This window comes from Scyliorhinus canicula, chromosome 16 (assembly GCF_902713615.1).
Source record: "Scyliorhinus canicula chromosome 16, sScyCan1.1, whole genome shotgun sequence".
Taxonomy (NCBI): Eukaryota; Metazoa; Chordata; class Chondrichthyes; order Carcharhiniformes; family Scyliorhinidae; genus Scyliorhinus; species Scyliorhinus canicula.
Genome location: NC_052161.1, coordinates 125,218,513 through 125,240,796, shown reverse-complemented (window position 1 = coordinate 125,240,796; position 22,284 = coordinate 125,218,513). Strand labels below are relative to the sequence as shown.

The 22,284-nt window shown below is 43.0% G+C and overlaps 1 protein-coding gene across 5 annotated transcripts in view; it reads right to left on the bottom strand.

Annotated features, from left to right (window-relative positions):
* The window catches only part of camta1a (calmodulin binding transcription activator 1a), a 1,261,560-nt gene extending 1,239,580 nt beyond the window's left edge, over positions 1-21,980 (bottom strand). For all 5 annotated transcript variants that reach the window (XM_038821445.1, XM_038821446.1, XM_038821448.1 and 2 more), the window contains exon 1: positions 21,864-21,980. In XM_038821445.1, the coding sequence (XP_038677373.1) occupies positions 21,864-21,888 (25 nt within the window). In that variant the 5' untranslated portion in view covers positions 21,889-21,980. The remainder of the gene's footprint in view (positions 1-21,863) is intronic.
* Positions 21,981-22,284: the final 304 nt, after the last annotated feature.

Genomic DNA, 22,284 nt, shown 5'->3' with positions numbered 1-22,284 from the left:
TTAATGCCAGCAATTTTGCCTTTTCTGATGTCCCACTTGTAAATCCCAATGCCTTCTGGCGGTCATTTTAGGGGAGTCAGATTGCAATCGGAGTATAACAAATATCATAAGGACTATCAACACCAGGGAAAAAATAATTAACTTGAAACCTCTGCTACAACCATGTAAACATTGGGTGAGAGCAAGACCAAGCTAGTCTGCCATGCCAGTGCAGTCTCTCAACCCTCACCATACAGGTTCATGTAAAAAAAGGTATCAAAGGGTTACTGGCACTCCTGAAACCATATTGCACAAGAAGATGATGTTTCCATTTATTCAATTGATTAACAAATGGAGGGCAGAAAGTGTGTTCTGCCTTTGGCAGGAAAACATTTCCAAGAGCACTTGTTCATTGAAAAGGAAACATTGGCACTATTCACCTCTGCAAATTAATCATTTAGTTTCCGGTCCAAATATGTAAATAAATTTAAGGAAAAAGACAAATAAAAAATGAAATCATAATACTAACAGAATAAGATACATTATAACATCATTAATTACAATTAAAGGTTTGGGGGTTTCAGATAGCTGTCTAAGCACTAAAAGACTGAAGGGGACATGCCCTGGAATTCCCCTCAATAAATCTCTCTACCTCTTCTCTTTTAGTAGGCTTCTTAAAACTTACCTTTTTGACCAACTTTTTGTCACCTCTTTGACCAAGCCTTTTGTCATCATTTTGTTTTAGAACTCTCCTTGGGATATTCTATTATGGGAAAGGTTCACCATAAATACCAATTGTTAAGGTGGTAATCTCTAGAAGAACTGGCTCCTTGTTGATATACAGTTCTATGAACAAGTCATCCAACTGTAACTCACCCACATGGTGGTTATCCTTCAGGTATAAGCTGAAATACTGAGTATAATCGCCATTTTTGACTGTGGCGAGCATCATACCCAAAGCCTGATCTCCTCTCCATTCAGCGTCCACAGAAAACTGGCTGGTAAAATGAAATATCAATTTCTCTTTCTGAAGAGAGGGTTACTGAGCTGTACTGCAGGTCCCTGGTACTGCTGTTGGTGACATTAATTAGTTCATCGCAGACCAAGAGTCCAAATCTAAAGAACTTAACGTATGAATTCTTTTTCTTCTTCTCTCTCAACATGCCATGTGGCAAGTCAGCAGTTTTTCCCCCCATTTATTCCTTCATGGCAACATTGTGTGTTTTATTTGTTATTTCAGGATTGTCCAACATTATATAAACATGTCCAAAACAATAGATATCCAAAAGTGATTACAAGGCAGTAATCTCATTAAGGAAGTTCAGGTCATGACATAACTTCATGATACACGTGCAAGTAGTTTATAACTGTCACCAGAATGAAAAGCAAGACGTGCAGTACAGAAACTTTTTGTTTATATTGTCGGTTCAATTATCAAATTACTTATTTCCCAACTGTCGGTGTCAGAAAAGCACAAGCAGGACACTTCATGTAGGCAGAGCACAGTTTTATCACACTGACAAATGAGTATTTCTGTGCTCGTCAAATTAAGTGACTTCTAGAATTGGAAAATTAAACATGTTTCCACTTAAACATTCCCAGTTAAGAACGGAGGAAAGTATCCCTACACTGCCAGAACAATGGTTCTTCAACCTCAAAGGACCACCTGCAATGCATACATCTATTTCTCATTTTACAGACTCAAATTCAGCAGGCAGTCTGGGTGTATTCAAACTAAGAGCCAAAAGCAATAAAGAGCCTATATATTGAGTGAAAGTCATCAGAAACGTACATGACGCTGATGTAATAATAATGTCATATCATATGATTGAGAAGTACGAGAGATCTGGAAGAAGAAGCTCCAACCTCATGTAGAAGTTCCAAATACTTACCATAAATAAAGAATAATAGTTTTGACAAACTCAAAAAGACTCGAGCAGCTTATTTTGGGAGAATAGAAAACCCCAAAACCGTGGTCTAGGCCCCAACCACACAATGAAGCATGGTCACAGCAAGTAAAAGACTCAACCAATATTTAACAGAAGATATCAGGTCAGTACACTACTTTATGCAATAGGCTCTATCGCTGACGCCATGGCAGCAAGAAGTTTTACAACACCAGGTTAAAGTCCAACAGGTTTGTTTTGAATCACCAGCTTTCAGAGCACTGCTCCTTCCTCAGGTTTGTAAGACTTCTTACTGTGTTTATTCCAGTCCAACACCGGCATCTCCACATCATGGCCATGGCAGCAAGGCAGAGCGTTGATGGAACTCAAATGTATTAAGAAATCCTGCAAGCTTTCAACCCTTATTCCAGCATCTATCGGAATTTAATGGATGCTCGGCCCTAGGTCACTGTCCGTGTGGAGTTTGCACATTCTCCTCATGTCTGCGCGGGTTTCGTCCCCACAACCCAAAGATGTGCAGGTTAGGTGCTTTGGCCATACTAAATTGCCCCTTAATTGGAAAAAACATGAAAACATGCATTCATTTGTCAACAATCTCTATCGGCTGGCAAGAAACTGTGACTATGGAACCTTAAAAGGATCAGCTGATTCATGGCAGGATCATAGTTGTGGTCCCAGATTAAACATTATCAGCTCTCTTACAAATAAGATGATTTAACGCTAGTAAAAGCAGTGCAGATTGTGAGGCAAACAGAGCTTAGGAAATAGAATTGAGCATTTGTTTCGTGGGGAAGATGGAGTAAGACCATTACGTTTGTCAGCAATAATCGGTAAACAATAGTAAAATCTATTAAACACTAAGTGGATGGGCATTCCATAAGATTTTAAAACACACAAGCAGGAGTTTCTATTTTATCAGATGAAGTCAAATGTTCAAACAGACGAGGGTTGCAACGTGACCTATCAAAGTACAAAGTCCTGACAGGACTTAAAAGTGAAAGACCAACTCCAAAACTTAAATATAAAGACCGAGAAATCTTCAAGCCTCCTGTCATTCAAAATCAAGCGTGCTCTCTACTGAGCAGGAAAGCATGCCTTAAACTGAAATTAATTGCTGATTTGCTAGTATTTGCTTGTGATTTTTTTTTTTAAGTTGCTGATGAGAGCAACAGCAGTACATTTCAAAATGAATTTCCAAAACTGTTTACAGTCTAAGGAAAACCAAGTGCCATATCACCCAACAAGCTGATGTTCAACCAATTTGCTTCTTTGCCACTATGAAAGTCCCTCACCCACACTTGAACAAAGTCAAAGGAGAAATTGAAAAGATATCAGCAAGGGGTTATTTCATGAACCATTATGCCAACAAAATTGCAGAGAGGAATGGTTAAAGTACCAAAGTTAAATGGCGCTATAAGAATTTGCATGGATTTAACTAAACATATCAATGGACAGTGAGATCCACCCAATGGCCTCAATTGATGAGAGCCTTGCCAAACATGCCGAGAATACTTTATTTACCAAAGTGGATATGAGCAGAGCATTTTGGCAGTTGCCTCTGAATAAAGAATGCAGATTTCTGACCATATCGAACCAGTGGCGGCTTTGTCAATTGGTTGCTCTTAGACACAGCAACTGCTGCAGAAATTTTCCAGGAACCATGTCTCATAGTTCACCAAACCCATAATCAGGTCTCTCGGTCACATATTACAAACACTGGAATCATAGTTGATCCACTAAAAAACAAAAGCAATTAGAGAATTTCCCACAATGCAGGGACAAACTGGAGCTTCAAAAATTCCTCAAGGTGGTTAACCAATTTCAGCAGAGGTCAACAAGCCCTTGAGATAGCTGTTGACACATGGTCAGTCGTGCTGGAAAATGGACCAGCAAAATGTTATCGAAAGGGTTAAACGTTTAATTTCTTCCAAAATCTTGGCACATTACAACCCAGAATTATCGACCATAGTCGACCGCAAAACAGAAGAGCAGAATTCGGCATCTCAGCCCATCGAGTTTGATCCACCACTGAATGAGATCATGATAGTAGCAGCAGATACATCATCTACAGGTCTGCAGTATTTTAAGTGCAGAGAGACAGCATGCATTGACCTGCCTACTATACTACTGAGCCACTAACAGATGCAGAATACACCACGACAGAAAAAGCACTGGCAGCAACATGGGCGTATGGAAACATTTCCAGACTGTTATGGGATTGTGTTTCAAAATTGAAACAGGTCAAAAGCCACTCGTCACCCTTCCAAGAACGAAATTTCAAAGATGCCACCCAGATTCCAGCAATTCAGATCAAGATTGATTAAATATACTTCATCACAGAGTATGTGCAAAGAGAGTATCAAACAACAGCAGACACATTGGACAAACAAGAGGATTTATACTTCATTGAGTGTACATATACATCCTTAACCATTCAGCACTTACCAGCTACTGCAAAAAAAGTTGCTGGAAATTTAACAGGCCCAGCAAAGGGCTAAAGGATGTATCCAAATTCAAGAATTGCCAGACTACAAGCCCACTAATCCAATACCACAGCAGTACTTTGAACAGAGCAAGTATCTCAGTCAATGGCAGCTTGCTCGGCTTCAATGAGTGAATAGCCATACCGAAAACACTTCAACTTGACATCTTTCAAGGTCACCTAGGAATGCAAATTGCTTCTAGGCCTTTTGGCTAAGGTCAAGTGTAGTACCTGGGAAAGCAAAATATCATTGCTCTGGTGTCCAAAAATTAATTCAAACCGTCTTACTTGTACCGTAAACAGCCAAGAACAAGAACCACCACTATTATGTTCTACTTTTCCATCAAGGTCATGGGAGAGCGTGGGAATGGAATTATGTTAAGGGGAAAACCGTCTTTATTGCCACCGATTATGGCGCACAATAGGTTGAAGTAAAGGGAGTGCATAGAACCTAAGTAGAAGCAGTCATCCACACCCTCAAGAGGATTTATGCAAACAAAGGCATCATGGATGTTGTCGTGTCTGCCAATGGGCCACAATTTGCTAAGGAGCTTCTCCACAATTTAGCAAACAAATATGGCTTTGTTCATGTACCCAGTTCACCTCGCTATCCTCAAGTGAATGGAGATGCTGAGAGAGGGGAACAAACCATCAAAGCTTTATTGAAGAAAAACAAAACTTAATCTTGCTCTTCTGAGTTATCAACCTCAACACTACAAAAAGGCTTCCATTAGAGTTACAAATGGGTAGGAGATTGACAACAGAATTTCCATCTCCAGATCAAAAACTCAACCCAATGTCACCATGAACCACCACAAGAGAGTAAAATAGCGCGTGGAATAACAGTGAAGTAACCAGACTTGAACCACAGGCATAGAGCATGTGAAATACCAGTACTGAAGCCCAGGGAGAGAGAGCATGGATCAAAGACCAACAGAAGAAAGGCACAAACATTGAAAAAGTTCCACAGCCATAATTGTACAAGATTGAGACAGACCAGCACATCACAAGGAGATACCACAGTGCCTTAATATTCTTGAAGCGAGAAAGCCAAGAGAAACATCCTTACTATTCAGATCCTGATGAAGAAGACCTATTACAGCCTCTTCAGCAACCCAGGAGAAAAACGCTGAGACTGACACAAAGGAGCGTATGGAATACCCTCATCCTCAAAAGGAGATCAGGAAGATGATCAAGGCACCTCAGAAACTCACCGTGAGGTTTGAATCATTTTGAGGGGGAGATGCAAGAGGATACAAATATGAAGGGGTAAAGATTTGGAGGGAGATGTAGAGTAAAGGGCAAACATCAGAAGCATATATGATGCTGACATAATAATAATGTCAATCACATGACTGAAAAGTAAGCAATATGGAAAGAGGAGAAGCTCCAACCTAATGTACAAGTCCAAATGTGTAAATACTTGCTTTAAATAAAGTGCAATGGTTATGAGAAATGACAGACTCAAGCAGTGTACTTCGGGAGAACAGACAATCCCCAAAATCGGCAACTGGGCACAACATAAAATTAAACAGCATTATTACCAGACTTCACCAGACACCATGTGCTTTTTAAAAATTCTTTGAGCCGGCACGGTGCACAATGGTTAGCACTGCTGCTTCACAGCATCAGGGACCTAGGTTGGATTCCGACCTTGGGTGACTGTGTGGAATTTGCACTTTCTCCCTGTGTCTGCATGGGCTTCCTCCGGGTGCTCCGGTTTCCTCCCACAGTCCAAAGATATATAGGTTAGGTGGATCGGCCATGATAAATTACCCTTGTCTATAGCAACACGGTTTCAAGACTCCTCTCCCCAGCATACTCCTGGCAAACATCCAAGCGATCAAAACCAAGCTGGACGAATTCAATGCTAGGCTTACCTCTCAAAGGGATGTACGAGACCGCTGTGTGCTCTGTTTCAGAGACATGGCTCATCCCGCCTTACCGGACTGTGCCATACTGCCTGAAGGCTTCTCAATTCACTGGACGGACCACACCTCGTCATCAGGCAAAGCAAGGTTGGAGGAGTTAACTCCTTATCAACTCCTCCTGGTGCACGAATGTGGCGACCCTGGCGACCTACTGCTCCCCGGACCTGGAATACCTGACCGTGAAGTGCCGCCCGTACTACTTTCCACGGGAGCTCTCCCCGTGTGTGCGTGGGTTTCCTCCAGGTGCTCCGGTTTCCTCCCACAGTCCAAAGATGTGCAGGTTAGGAGAATTGGCCATGATAAATTGCCCTTCGTGTTCTAAATTGCCCTTACTGTTGGGTGGGGTTACTGGGTTATGGGGATAGGGTGGAGGCGTGGGATTGGGTAGGGTGCTCTTTCCAAGAGCCAGTGCAGACTCGATGGGCCAAATGGCGTTCTTCTGCACTGTGAATTCTATGATTCACTTCAGCCATTATCACAGCTGTCTACATTCCACCCCAGGCGGAAGTGAAGGTGGCGCTGGACGAACTGTACAGTTATAAACAACAAATGAAACAGAACACCCGAGGCCTTGTTCATCGTGGCCGGGGACTTCAAGAGTGTACTGCCAAAATTTCACCAACACATCTCCTGTCCCACCAGGGGTGACAGCACTCTCGACCACTGCTACACAAAAATCAGGGGTGCTTACCGTTCCATCTCCCAACCGCACTTCAGAAAATCAGACCATACAACGGTGCTCCTTCTCCCAGCATACAAACAGGAAACTCCAGTTAAGACGGTCATGCAGTGCTGGTCCGAGGAAAGAGAAGAACCTATTGTGACTGTTTGGAGACAGTGGACTGGTCCATATATAAGAACTCGGCGACCAACCTGAACGAGTATGCCACCACCATCACAGATCTCATCAGCAAATGTGTGGACAACTGCGTGCCAAAGAAAGTAGTACGTACGTTCCCCAACTGGAAACCATGGCTTAATCAGAGATTGACTCCCTACTGAAGGCCAGGTCTGAGGCATTCAAGTCAGGCGACTCTGACCTATACAAGAAATCCAGGGCTCAAGTGGGTCAGTGCAGACTCGATAGGCCGGATGGCCTCCTTCTGCACCATGTTCTATGTACAACCTCCACAAAGTCATCCGGGATGCCAAGAGACAATATCAGACCAAGCTAGAGTCACAGACAAGCATTCCAGACTCTCGACAGTTATGACAAGGCCTAAACAACATAACGGGTACAAAGTGAAGCCAAGCAGCATCTCCGGCAGCAGCACACCCCTCTCGAATGAACTCAATGCATTCTATGCTCGGTTCGGGCAGGAAACCATCAAACCACTGTCGAGTGTCCCAGCAGCCCCAGTCACACCATACCCACCGTCACAGCTTCCGAAGTCAGATCGGCCTTCCTGAAAGTGAACACTCAGAAGGCGACGGGCCCTGAAGGGGTCCCCGGAATGAGTAAGTTGAGTGTAACTGCATTACTCTTGTCTGTGTCTCCTGTCGACAAATTGATGAGGTCCATTGCCATTATTACTCACCAATGCACTATTTTTTGTGGAATCTGTTAAAATGTTATCAAAATAGAGTTCAGCTATTCCTGTGTGCCTATTAAGAACATTTAACAGAAGTCAGCATACCTGAATATACGTCATTATGAATCCAACTTCATGCCCAAAAAACACTGTAGAAGGCAGGAGGCGTCAGTTTATTTAATCTGCTTTTAGTTAACAAAGTTAATGGTAAATTACTACATATTTAAAACTTTAATCAAAGCATCAGTCACTAAGAGCATCATGGCATGGCACATGAAACAGGGATACTTGCAAACTTTTAATGTGTGAATGTTTTCAACATTGAGCTGCACAGAATAATCAAATAATCAAAATCTTCATTGTACAACATAAACCAGGGTTGCCCAACATACGGCCGCCCATGCCTCTCTGTCCGGCCCATGAAGTCAGTGTTCAAAATACAGGTAGGCGCAAGTGAAAGATTCTGCAAGGAGCTGCACCTCTGATCACAAGCTGCTTCTATCACTACTGTGACTATCCGCAGGAGATAAGCAGTCTGTAAAGTGAGGTGCAGCAAACAGTGTGAAGGCAAGTGGATTTATTCAACCTGAACACCTGCAGTGAATGGGTAGTCTGCAGAGGAGGAAGAGAAACTGGTGAGGAGGGGTAAAGAGTCTGCTTGGGGAAAGGGAGGGGGGGGGGGGGGGGGGGGGGTGTTCGAAAGAGGGCGGGAGGACAAGGCCATCGAAAGCACTATTGGATTTAGTAGTACTTTCAAAGTAATCCCTAACCTCTTCTCGGCATTTTTATCTCCAAATCACCCAAGCCTGTTGGATGAGAATGAGCAAGTGAACTTGAGAATGTCTGTCTGGCTCATTACCAGTTTTAGGGCTCTCACTTGCCCTCGCCGCCAACCATGGTGCGAGTGTGCGTTGGTACATGGGGGTGAGGGTAAGTAAGTGAACACGATAAAAGCAAATTACTGCGGATGCTGGAATTTGAAACCAAGAAGAAAATGCTGGAAAATCTCAGCAGGTCTGGCAGCATCTGTAGGGAGAGAAAAGAGCTAACGTTTTGTGTCCAATGACTCTTTGTCAAAGCTAACAGACAGGGAAAGTGGGAAATATTTATACTGTTGAGTGAGAATGAAAGATGAGTCATAGCCACAGAAACCCAGGCAAAGGCGGTGCTAATGGACACAGGAACCAAGGGGAAAGAATGCAAATGACAGTCCCCAGAGAGAACAAAAGATGTGAAAGGCCAAACAGCAGAGAAACTGACATCAGAGGGTAAACTCTGACAGATGTTGATGTGGGAGGAGGGGAAGGGGGAAGCAAAGTGGAGAACCTGCCCCTTTACCTCTTCCATGCTTAACATCCCAGGCCCAAAACACTCATTCCAGATTAAGCAGCGTTAAACTTGCATCTCTTTCAATTTGGTCTCTTGCATTCACTCCTCCCAATGTGGCCTACTCTATGACGGAGAGACCAAAACGCAGACTGGGTGATCGCTTTGCTAAGCATCCCCAGTCTGTGCGCATACAGGACCCTGACCTTCCCGGTGCTTGCCATTTTAACAAAAGATACTGTTCCCTTGCCCACATGTCTGTCCTTGGCCTGCAATGTTTCAGTGAAGCTTACCGCAAACTGGAGGAACAACACCTCATCTTCCGGTTAGGCACGCTACAGTCTTCTGGTCTCAATATCGAATTCAACAACTTTAGATGATTAGCTCTACTCCACCTTGACCCACTTGTTTTCATCCCATTTCATTTTAACTGTCTTTTACCATTTTTTTCTTTCTTGTCTTTCTTAATATATATTAAACCCCCCCACCACCATCTTATCCACTTTTCCTTACCCTTTCTGCACCCTGCTTCCCCCTTCCCCTGCCCCCACATCAACATCTGTCAGAGTTTACCCTCTGATGTCAGTTTCTCTGCTGTTTCGCCTTTCACATCTTTTGTTCTCTCTGGGGACTGTCATTAGCACTCTTTCCCCTTGGTTTCTGAGTCCATTAGCACCCCTTTCCCTGGGTTTCTGTGGCTATGACTCATGTTTCATTCTCACTCCACAGTATAAATATTTCCCACTTTCTGTCTGTTAGCTTTGACAAACAGCCATTGGACTCGAAACGTTAGCTCTTTTCTCTCACTCCAGATGCTGCAAGACCTGCTGAGATTTTCCAGCATTTTCTTTTTGGAGTAAGTGAACACAGAGACTGGGATTGAGCTGGACATACTCACTGGCTCTCCAATGGTCATCTTTATTCATTGTGGGTTTTTTTAAATTACCAATTTATTGCTTTTCATTGTTTTTTAATGATCTGCAAGTTCTTTATTTTCTTCATTTCAACTTCATTTTATTGAAATTCATGTTTAACGTTGTGCTTCTTTCTGAAATGTGCTCCTCGGCCCCTTGAATGAGAAAAAAATTGAAACGCAGTCCCTCTCGCAAAAATGTTGGGCAAACCTGGCATAAACCATCAACTGCGCATATTAGCATTTTACTTCAAAAACATTGCTAACTCATTTATTTGAATACTTACAAATCCCATCTAAACCTGTAGTTCTATCAACATATTCACAACTTCCAAGAGGTATACTTCAATAGTCATTAGTTACTCAGTAATTGAAAATATCTTGCTGTGCTGGCTGTATTACAAACCTGTTGCACCACAATCAGTGCAATAAACAGTTTTTGGTGGCTAATTGTGTTCAGTGGTTGAAAATTCACTGTATATTTTATAGAAAAAGTACATTGGGATCATTACTTTCATAACTCCTCTTAGATAACGAAAATGACAGAAAACCAAGAGTCCCCAAAACTTGGCAATAACCAGCTACAAGAACGAAAATGTATACAACGCAAGCAGCAAAGGAAACATTTTTAGATTGTGTAATAGAATAACGTTTCAAATTGTTTTGTTCTGCAAATGTCTTGTCTGAAGCAGGATAATTGAACAGATAAATAGTAGTTTCATTATAATGACTCTACTACTTATCTTTATGGTATTGTTGCAATATCAAAAGAAAGAAATCATGCAATTTCTTTCCTTTTCCACTTGATATGTTGCACACCATTTGTGCGTTCAAAAGGAGAGATAAGTTGCAACTATTTCTTACCCACTGGCAATATGGCAGCAGTAACAACCAAGTAGTCTCCATTACTGTCAAAATTTGATAATAATTCCAAGACATGGATGAGGAAACCCACTATGGGTTAGTGGGTCACATGTGGACAACATACTGATTCTCTCATACAAATGAACCCTGAATGTAATCAGAAAGTTCAACATTGCTAACCCTGAAAGACTAATGAGTTTCTGACTGAAAATATAAAATGTTTACTAATATGGACTGTGGCGTTGGTGGGGTGGGATGGTCTTTGCAGTTGGATACTCCGCAGGAGATATACTGGCAGAGGAAACCACCTTTGCATTCTTTCCAGTCTGCTCCTAACATTATAATGTTCAGTGCAGCCTAGATACAAAATGAAATTATCCTTCAGTCAACACTCCAATAAAATTATTTTGCATTTATTAAGCAAAGTAATTCTATCAATAATTTATTTCTTAAATTATATCCAACATGGGAAAAGAAGGTTCAAGATCCCTGAAGTGTAAGTCAATCTGTGAGCCCATTCCTGGGCTGCTCTTACATACATACAAACTAGGAGCAGAGGAAGCCACTCAGTCCCTCAAGTCTGCTCCACCATTCAATAAGATCATGGTTGATCTGCATGTAACATCAACCCTACATTTCTGCCTACTGAACCTTTCTCGCTCTTATTAATCAAGAATCTATCTAACTTTGCCTTAAACATATTCAAAGACTCTGCTTCCTCTGCCTTTTACTCATTCTTCAATAATCAGACTACAAACTTCATTCTCTTTTTATTCTCAGTGAAATCTACCAAAGGCATGCTGCGATTGTAATTGGAGCTCGAAGGCTTCAGTGCCCCACGGGAACAAGGCCTCAAAGCCAGAGATACTGGCTGTTCTACACACCTAATTATACAGCAATATGATGTACTTAATGCTGCAGAACAAAATTAGACCAAAGCACAGAAATCATACATCAGAGACCGTCTCCGATGCAGAATGCGCGCAAAAGAAAAATAAGTTATCTTGCATTTTAGAAATTATACAAAAACAGTTAGGCAACACAAAATACACTGATATCCCACAAATCTTTTAAGAACTTATCAAACGGGCTCAGAATCAAATGCAACCGTATTTCATGGAATATTTCAATTTTAAAAAATCAAATCATGTGTATAAAATGCATGTGGCATGACTCACTGGCAGACACATGGACAGGGTCATGAACCAAGCTGAATGGTCAGAGAAATGTCCCAAGTACCCACTGCCTGTCTGCCCACCCGTAATCCCCAAAGGCTATGAGTCATTCTGGGATAGAGTATTATGGACATCGACTGGCCTCGACACCTTGCTCAACTGACCATACTTTCTGTGTGAGCCGACACAGAGAAAGCTGCTCACACGTGAAAGACATCATACGCCACCCCAAGCGTGCATGCTCACAAACAGAAACCAGGATTGTGATTAGAAGCAGAAATACTGGGTCGACTTTTGCTTCCCAGGCCCAGGAAACCAATTAAAGCACTCCCATCATCATCACAGGACAAAGACCAAATAACTCAGCAGAGACCAGAGATCAGACTGGAACCTTCGTGGTCGATTAGATATTCTCCAAGCAGTATATTATCAGATTGTTTTCATTTCTCTCCTTGGTCACTTGCTAAAGGTTAATCTGCTAATGCCGATGGCTGTAATGATACCTCATAATACAAGTTTAATCCACAGTGGCAATAATCTAGAACCATTCAAGCACTTGAAAGGCTCACACAGCCATCATCTCTCCCTAAGGCCCAAGCTGTATGCGAATGAAAATATTTCCTGGTTGCATTAACATGTAATGTTTCCCAAAAATGGCAAATAATTTTGTGTGACATCAGAACTGAGCCCTTGTACTCTCATTATTCAGGAGCATGCTGTTACTGGAAATCCTTTTAATGTGAACATGTGTGATAGCAATATCAGAAGGCTTAAGTAAATTAAATGTTTGAACAATAAACTTTTTGTGCAAAGTTCCTTTCCCATAACACTAATGGCAGTAGCATTGAGTTGCTTCAACCTTGACCACCAGTGATACATCTACAGCTACTAATATTTCATGCAACTGTTAAACAGTTCAGAAATGGCCTCTTCGGACAAAACCCAAGTTTGGGGATGCAAATTACATTAAAACAGTGTTCATAGTTCATATTTAAGTATAATTTGTAACCATGTTCATTATCCCTCTGACCTGCCTGCAACTTTCAACATGGTTAATCACTTAATGTTTCTTCCAATGCCTTTATTCCAATGCCCTTGCTTGGTTCAACTCTTGCCTATTTTATATGTTCCAGAACATTTTTCACATTGGCTTCTCTTCTGACTCCCACAGCATCACTTCCAAAGCTCCCTGAAAAGGATCAATTATTGCCCCCTCCATACTACCCCTTGGTATCATTCACAGACAAGACCACATGTACTTCAATAACACTAATTCCTCCTGCCACTAACTACCAATATCTCCACTGTCACTTCAATCAGACTGTTTAGTCTTGAGATGAACCACAATTTACTCCAGCTAAGCATTGGGATCATTATCTTTTGGCCCCATTACAAACTGCAAACTCCTGACATTGACTTAATTTCTTTCTACAACCACTGGTTCAAGCTAAATCATACCATTTGTAGCTTCAATGTCCTCAACAATGAGCTGAGTGCCCAACCACAGACTGCCGACTTCCACTTACTCCTTGTAAGCGATGGTATATTTCCCACGCCCTCAGTTTTGGTGTGATCCAATTTCTATTAATAATAATCTTTATTATTGTCACAAGTAGGCTTACATCAACACTGTGATGAAGGTACTGTGAAAATCCCTTAGTCGCCAGACTCCAGCGCCTGTTCGGGTATACGGAGGGAGAATTCGGAATGTCCAATTCACCCAACAGCATGTCTTTTGGACTTGTGGGAGGTAACCGGAGCACCAGGAGGAAACCCATGCAGACAGGGGAAGAACGTGCAGACTCCGCAGACAGTGACCCAAGCCGGGAATCGAACCTGGGATCCTGGCGCTTTGAAGCAACAGTGCTAACCACTGTGCTAACTGCTGCCACAGAAGACTGGAGAGAAGCCCTACAGCAGACTGGAGAGAAGGCTAACTCATAGGGTGAATTTATTTGCATTATTTATACACACCCAAACATGGGGGAGGGTCGCAATGTTGCCCTCTAAATGGCGGGGTGGGTCACAATGTTGCCCCCAAAATGTGTCGGGGTCGCAATGTTGTCCCCTAAACTGGGGGGGGTTCACAATGTTGGCCCCTAAACAGCGGGGTCACAACATTGTCCCCTAAATGCAGAGAGGGGTAGCTGCTTTGTCCCCTAAAGGCAGTGAGGGGTCGCAATGTTGTCCCTAAACGCAGGGAGGGGTCATAATGTTGCACCCTGAACCCGGGGAGGGGTCACAATGTCACCCCTTAAACCCAGTGAGGTGTCGCAATGTCACCCCCTAAACCCAGTGAGGTGTCGCAATGTCACCCCCTAAACCCAGTGAGGTGTCGCAATGTCACCCCCTAAGCCCAGTGAGGTGTCGCAATGTCACCCCCTAAACCCAGTGAGGTGTCGCAATGTCACCCCCTAAACCCGGGAAGGTGTCGCAATGTCACCCCCTAAACCCGGGGAGGGATCGCAATGTCGCCCCCTAAACCCGGGGAGGGATCGCAATGTCACCCCTTAAACTCGGGGAGGGGTCACAATGTCGCCCCTTAAACTCGGGGAGGGATCGCAATGTCGCCCCTTAAACTCGGGGAGGGGGTCGCAAGGTTGCCCCCTAAACTCAGGGAGGGGTTCACAATGTTGCCCCCTAAACACAGGGTGGTCACGTTGGCCCCTAAACAGGGGGGTTGTCACAACATTGTGCCCTAAATGCAGCGAGGGGTCACAGCTTTATCCCATAAAGGCGCCAAGGGGTCACAATGTTGTGCCTAAACATGGGGAGAGGTCTCAGTGTCGCCCCCTAAACCCGGGGAGGGGTCTCAGTGTCGCCGCCTAAACTCGGGGAGGGGTCTCAGTGTCGCCCCCTAAAGCCGGGGAGGGTTTGCAATGTCTCCCCCTAAACTTGGTGAGAGGTCGCAATGTCTCCCCCTAAGCTCGGGGAGGGGTCTCAAGGTTGCCCCCTGAACTCGGGGAGGGGTTGCAATGTTGCTCCCTGTAATTGGGGAGGGGTTGCAATGTTGCTCCCTGAGCTCGGGGAGGGGTTGCAATGTTGCCCCCAAAACGCAGAAAGGGGTCGCAATGTTGCCCTAAATATGCTGGGATAGGTTGCAACGTTGCCCCAAATACATGGGGAGAGGTTGCAACATTGCCCCAAAACGCAGGGAGGGGGGGGTCGCAATGTTGTCCCAAAAATGCAGGGGGGGGGGTCGCAATGTTGCCCCAAAAACGCAAGGAGGGGTCGCAATGTTGCCCCAAAAACGCAGGGAGGGGTCGCAATGTTGCCCCAAAAACGCAGGGAGGGGTCGCAATGTTGCCCCAAAATCGCAGGGAGGGGTCGCAATGTTGCCCCAAAAATGTGGGTGGGGGGGGGGGTGGCAATGTTACCCCATAAATACCGCCTTTGCATTCATAAGGAAAATAGGGATAGAGAAAATAAAGATTTGCAGGATAAAGAACACAGGGAAAAACATTTATGTGGGCTCCAGAGTTCTGAATCAACTCCAATAAGGTATTCTTTCATGGGAGGTCAGTGGGTTGCAAACCAATGCTGGTTTATTTACTTTTCCAGTCGTATTGACTTTACGCAATGAATTAGGCATGCAGAGATGAATCAGTCACGTAGGCGATAGTGCAGAAGTCTTCGTAGAAAGTGTAGCAACTAGGGGATTTTCACAGTAACTTTACTGCAGTGTTAATGTAAGTCTACTTGTAACAATAAAAACGTTTTATTTATTTAATTTAGATGGTGTCAGGTAATTGATCTGGGCAGGGCCGCTTTTCTGTGATGCTACTAGTTAGATGGTAAAATGGCAGACTAAGCTTGCAGTTCCACAAGGCAATATTACCGGTTTCACAAACTAGAGGTCCATGTCACATGACTCCCATCTCTCCACATTGTCTTTGACCGAGGAAGCATATCCCTTATCTGGGTCTCCAAATGTCTCACCCATTAAGAATTGAAAGGAAGGTTGTGAGGCCCTTTGTCCTGGCAGACAAGTAGACTCCAGTTCGCTAACCTGCATTATGAAATGCAGACAGCCTTTGTCGAGTTCACTTTGAACAAGTTTCTTTGGTACTGCCAGGTGGTTCCTTTTGTCCACGATTACATCAAAACCCTGTGAAAATTCCACCTCCCTCTCCTCCTTAAAACTAAAGCATTTGTTAACTCCTCCAACTATCTCTTCCTTCGGTTTGACATCCATTTCTATCATTAACATTTGAACATGCTTCACAGATATAAAGACGCCATACAAGTTTCAAGTTATTGATTCGTATGCCCATTTTAATACTTCAATGAATTTTTTGTGGCAATTGAAGCACGTTTCACCTTATCCTCAATATTTGTCCGATCGGGTAAAGATAATGGAACAAACTCATTTTTGAGCAAGGGAGTTGGCAGGTGGAAAGAGGGACAACAAATGTATGAAGTTATATAATTCGAGGCTATTTTATTATAAAAGAATATCAGTGGGGAGGAGGGGGGGGGGGGGGGGGGGGGTTTCCACTGCCCACAATAAGTGGTACTCCTGCACATCAACAAGAACTTATTCTTGCATTTCATATATGCCGACGTAGGTGCAATTCTACACAGATTTGAGGAAATCCAAAATCCTATTCTTTGTATTTGGTCATTAAAATCTGAATCAACTCTCTCATAAGTACTTTTATGTTTGCTAATTTTCTCTCAAGTGTCTCACCCAAATGGCCACCCTTCACTCAAGAGTCTGAAAAGTGATTGTGAACAAATTATTCAGTTACTGAGGGCATTCAAAGTTGAACTCAATCCCATCCCCATTAAATATAGCCTCATTCATGCATTTTCAAAAGGGGTTATGTAGATACAATCAAGAGGAAAAGGTTTGGCCACTTTTCTCAATTTCAGAGGTGCCAAGAGCAATTTTAGCATCTTAATGCCACACTGGCTGATATCAGTTAACACACGGCAGATTGGGGATGAAACCTGCTACTCTCAATGGCTTAGATAGGGATATTTTAACATACTCAGTTCATTAATTGATGCAGGTATTTGGGGTGCTGAGCTGATTATTACCAGTAAAGGTGACGCTTGCATGCCTCTTGTCCAAGAAAATGCTGCTCCATTTTGCCATTTCTTAGTACCAAAGGACAGTGGCTAGCAATTCAAAAAAATTGCTTCACAGCAATAAATAAGTAAACTTCAATGTTTTCAGCCCAGTATTTTAAACTTCATATTTTACATATGTGCAGAATTGTTAGCAGTGCATGCAAGACTACAGCAAACGTCGACGGCTTTCATCACTCGAGTGTATTACAGCTTTTAGTAGACTGTTATATTGCAAGCCCTGCAGTTAGACAATCTGTGATTCCAAAAAACAGAACAGCTCAATGGCCTTCAAAGGGCAGGATGGTGGCACAGTGATTAGCATTGCTGCCTCACAGAGCCAGGGACTCAGGTTCGATTCCGACCTTGGGTGACTGTCCGTGTGGAGTTTTCACGTTCTCCCCGTGTCTCCATGGATTTCCTCCAGATGGTCCAGTTTCCTCCCACAGTCCAAAGATGTGCAGGTTTAGGTGGATTAGCCATGATCAATTGCCCCTAAGTGCCAACAGTTAGGTGGGATGATAGGGATGGGCGCTCTTTTGAAGAGTTGGTGCTCAGCATTCCAGCCAGCTCAACTCTATTACAAGATGATAAACCACAATAATGTACAGACTGTTACCAACTGGAGAAATGTATAAATAAACCACAATAACTGTAGACAACCTGTGGCTGCAATATTAGAAAATCAAAATAAAAAAAATCTTGAAGTTTCCAAAACTGGTGCTTCAGATCAGATGGCACTTTGCTTGGTAAGAGAGGAGGGACACAAAGCAAATGCTGACAAAACAAAAACTACCAATGATTATTAGCAACTTTATTTCTTTTATTTTTAAGTTTTACATCTGGTTATACAGCAAACTATCCAATGTGCAACTTTTTATTCCAGCACGATGATAAATGTAACATGCAGACTGAATAAGAAAATGTAATCTCGTACTGGTGCAGTAACTATCTCAATGTCATATCCATTGTAATTGCAATTCTCTGCCACTAGATACCACTAGCACTTCCACTTACTATTGCAAAGGCATTGATTGCAATACCAGTCTCCTACTCAATATTGCTGGCACAGGAATAAATTATCTGACAAATTAGGAGTAAAGCCAATATTCTGCCACTGTCTTCTTTGCATATTTGGTAACTGCTGTATTTTGTCAAGAATGGCAAGGACACCCACAGCGAAATAATTGCTCCAGTAACTATTTCCACACTCCAGAATACAGTTGTTAAAAATTCAGATTATTTTCTAATCCTAAAATTTAACATGAGAAAAGACATTTTTCCAATATCCATAATAAAACAGAAATTCTTAAGTAAAAAATGTTCTACAAATAAACAGTTAACTTAATTGGTCTCAGCATCACAAGGCTAGGAAAGGGGTCAGTGGGGAAATCAGTCATGGTGCCAATTAGAAAATGTTGACACTTCTGAAAACAAGACTGAGTTTGGCTGTGATATTCCCATTATAAAACAGCCTGCTATTACTCTGTGCCTTGGCTCAAACTTGATGAATTAATCCTTGATCAAAGTACCAGGGTAGAGAGTGGTACGATGGCACAGTGGTTAATGCAGCTGCCTCAAAGTGCCGAGAACCCAGGTTCAATCCTGGCCCCGGGTCACTATCCGTGTGGAGTTTGCACTTTGTCCCCATGCAGGCATGGGTCTCACCCCCACAACCCAAAGACGTGCAAGGTAGGTGGATTGGCCATGCTAAATTGCCCCTTCATTAGATTTTTTTTTTAAACATTATGTAAGTGTTTTCGAAAGGTACCAAGGTAGTCAGTTCCCATGGAACTGAAGTCCAGCAATGGAAGAGTCAGAATATTCAGAAAGGGGAGGGTTGGTTAAATACAGATCAACTGACAAAAACTTTAGCTAGATGGCCTTACATTAACCGATTGCACTAGTGAAGTAGCCACCACCAACCAATTGTTAAGCGGGTGTATGTCTTCTCCAGCGATCGGCACATTTCAATTCATGGGGGGGGGGGGTCACGTATTCAACAATTGAATTCGATGTGTCTAAACATCTTGTCTATACCAATATCGACTTCAAATTCAAATAAAAAACGTTAAGATTTATAAACACAACTCAGTCCAAAGATCTGCAGGTTAGGTGGATTGGCCATGCTAAACTGCCCCTGAGGTGTCCAACAGTTAGGTAGGGTTACAGGGATGGGGCAGGGGAGTGGGCCGGGGTAGAGTTATTTTTTAAAGTTTTCCCAGTTCTGATGAAAGATCACAGACCTCAAACACTAACTCCGTTTCTCTCCGCAGATGCTGCCGTAACCTGTGCATTTTGTATATTTTCTGTTTCCATTTCATATTTTCAGCATCTGCAATATTCTGCTTTGTGTTGTGTTTTTTTTAATCTTTGGGCTTGTAACAATAATTCCCTAACATTATAATGTTGTGCTTCAATAAACTTGATTTCCTTCATTTTCATTATTGTCGTCGCCACATGAAACAAAAAGCATGTTAAATACCTATTTCAGAGATACCACTGCCTCGTTTAATTTTACCATGAATAGCAGTCATGAAATTACTCAGTACAAAAGTTGCCAGAGAACAGGTAAAACTACAAAAGTATCTCTTGAACTGACAGCTTGACTGAGATAATGCACAGGCTACCATTGAATGTTTGATTCATCGTTATTGTTGTCTGACAGGTATTCTGTAAGCTGTTCAGATGTCTACAAGGGGGAGAAGAAATTGCTTTAAAAAGTAGGGTCTCTCGGAGTCTGAGACCTGGTCCGTCTGTTGAATGAGAAACTGATCATTTAATCACGAGCAAAACCAGCAGCCAAGAGAACAGAAAAAAGATCCTGGCAGCCATCAAAATAGCCTTGTCCAATGGAATTGATATGGGTACAATTATTTCTGATCAGTGTCCAAATTTTCAACGAAGACAGGCATTACACTGGTGTGACAAAAATTTACTTTCTGAAAATTACATTACTCATCATATGGCCACAAATAAAGACCAGCTCTTCTAAGCACAGAGCCAAGCTCGATTTGCACCCACATCATTTATTACTTATAAAAGAGACATGCTTCACATGTCAAACATAAGCAACAAAGGGTTAAAGCTGGCAGTTCCCAATTTATTTCAAAACTCTTTGGAACATTTTTTTCAGAAGGTTACACTGACGATCAATACAGACCTTTAAAACCTTATAGGAGGTATCCCCATGCACCCCAACAGTCATAGTAGCGAATATTTTATGTGCCTGAATTGATACAGTAAAATTTTCATTTGAATAAAAAATATTGTACAATGTGTTCAAAAATTGTTTCTTCAGCTACTGCCAAGTGATCTTTCTTTTAAGAAATATCATTTACTAAAAAATTGATTTGATAAGTAATCTTTGCCCTAGATTCTTGGGAATCTCCGCCAGCATTATGTATCGGACAAATCTACAAGTAACTTACTACATTATGCTATGTCATTTGTTTTTTTCCCCCTGTAGCGTATACAATGAATACTTTGGGTACTAGAAATCTGCAAGTAAGATATACCGGCGTAATCAGCATTTTATGTTAATGGACTAAATAGTACCTGACTGTAATTACAAGAACTTACTTGAAATTACTATACATCATGCATGGCTTTCTCCTCATTTGCACAAATTGTGTATACAGGGAAATTACAGACTGTTCCCTCATTATGGGACTTGCAAGAGAGTTTCACATTTATAATTTCAAAGCATCAGCGTTTGAAAATTCAGCTGTCTGATCCGCCCATTTATTAGAATCGTAAAAAAGAAAATCGCAGGTAATTCAATGGTGGAAGGGAGGGGGTGCCCTTCAGCACCCTGCACTATCTACTCCTTTCAAGTGGTACGGTTTTGAAAAAATAATGATAATAAAACTTTTCTGATAAGTTCATCAATTCCCAGCAAAAGGGGGGGGGGGGGGGGGGGAAGAGGGTGCTTTCTGGAGGCAGTTGCCCCCTGATAACCAAATTGCCATCGTGAAACAACCCAAACTTCTGATGGCGAGCAATCTTTGCACACAGGTCCTGACAGCATTTGATCTGAAATCTTTTTTTTGAAAAGGGTGGGTGGGGGCTTTTATTTTAAAATAAAAACCTTTTTTTTGCAAGTTTTGCATCTGAAACGCAATCAAGCCCAAGCGTCAAGGCTGCCGGGCGTGCGATTTTCCACACTTGAGCCAATACGCGATGGTTATTTGGGAGTATGTTACTCTGTCTAAAGTATTTGGATATTTTGAGAGAGAGTGAGAGGAGTTAAATCACTTTTACGCCGGATAAACAATCCCTTACCGCCCTCTCGTGGAGTTCACCGCCGGCAAACGCCACACCGCCTGGCATATTCCATTTTTACCTTTTAAAATTACATTTTTCCCCTTCCCCGTCTAAAGTGACAGTTAGCTGGGGGCACCGAAAACCATTGCCCCCCCTCCGTGCCTCCCTTTGCCCCGGGAGGGAAGCCTCTCCGTGCCCCACATATACCGGCTGGTTGTATTTGAGGTAAACCGTTTTTTTTTTGCTCCATTCGCAGCGCCTTGTTCTGTCAGATTTAGCCCTTTTTCCGTCCTCCCGAAGGTTGTCATCACAATTAAAAATTAAATAGCGGTTATTTTTTAAAAATATATATATATATTGCTGCCGGTTTGAAATTTCTCCCCCTCCGCCCGCCTCCTCCTCCTCCTTCTCTTACCTTCCGGCTTCTTTTCGGCAGCCATTTCAGTCCCCCACTTACATCCCTAAACCCGACCGCCGGAGAGACCGCCGCTCAACCAACCTTGAGCACCGGGCACAGAACCCAGCCCGCCCTCCCCCTTCTCCAGCGCCCTCCCCGCGCCGCGCTGCCCATTGGGCGCCGCGTTCCGCCCTCCCGCCCCTTTTCCCGTCGGATCGGCGTCCCATTGGCTGAGGAGCTGGTCCATCACCCGCCCGGAGCTTCCGGTGAGCGGGTTAGGTTGTGCCCACCCCGAAAGGCGTTCGGTGCATGCGTGCGCGTGCGTGCGCGCGCGCGCGCGCTGCTGCTCCGGCCGCGCCGCCTCGGCCGCGCGCGCGCGAGGAAACCTGCCCACGCGCGCTGGGAGTCGACGGCAAATCTCGTGAGAGCTGGAGATTGT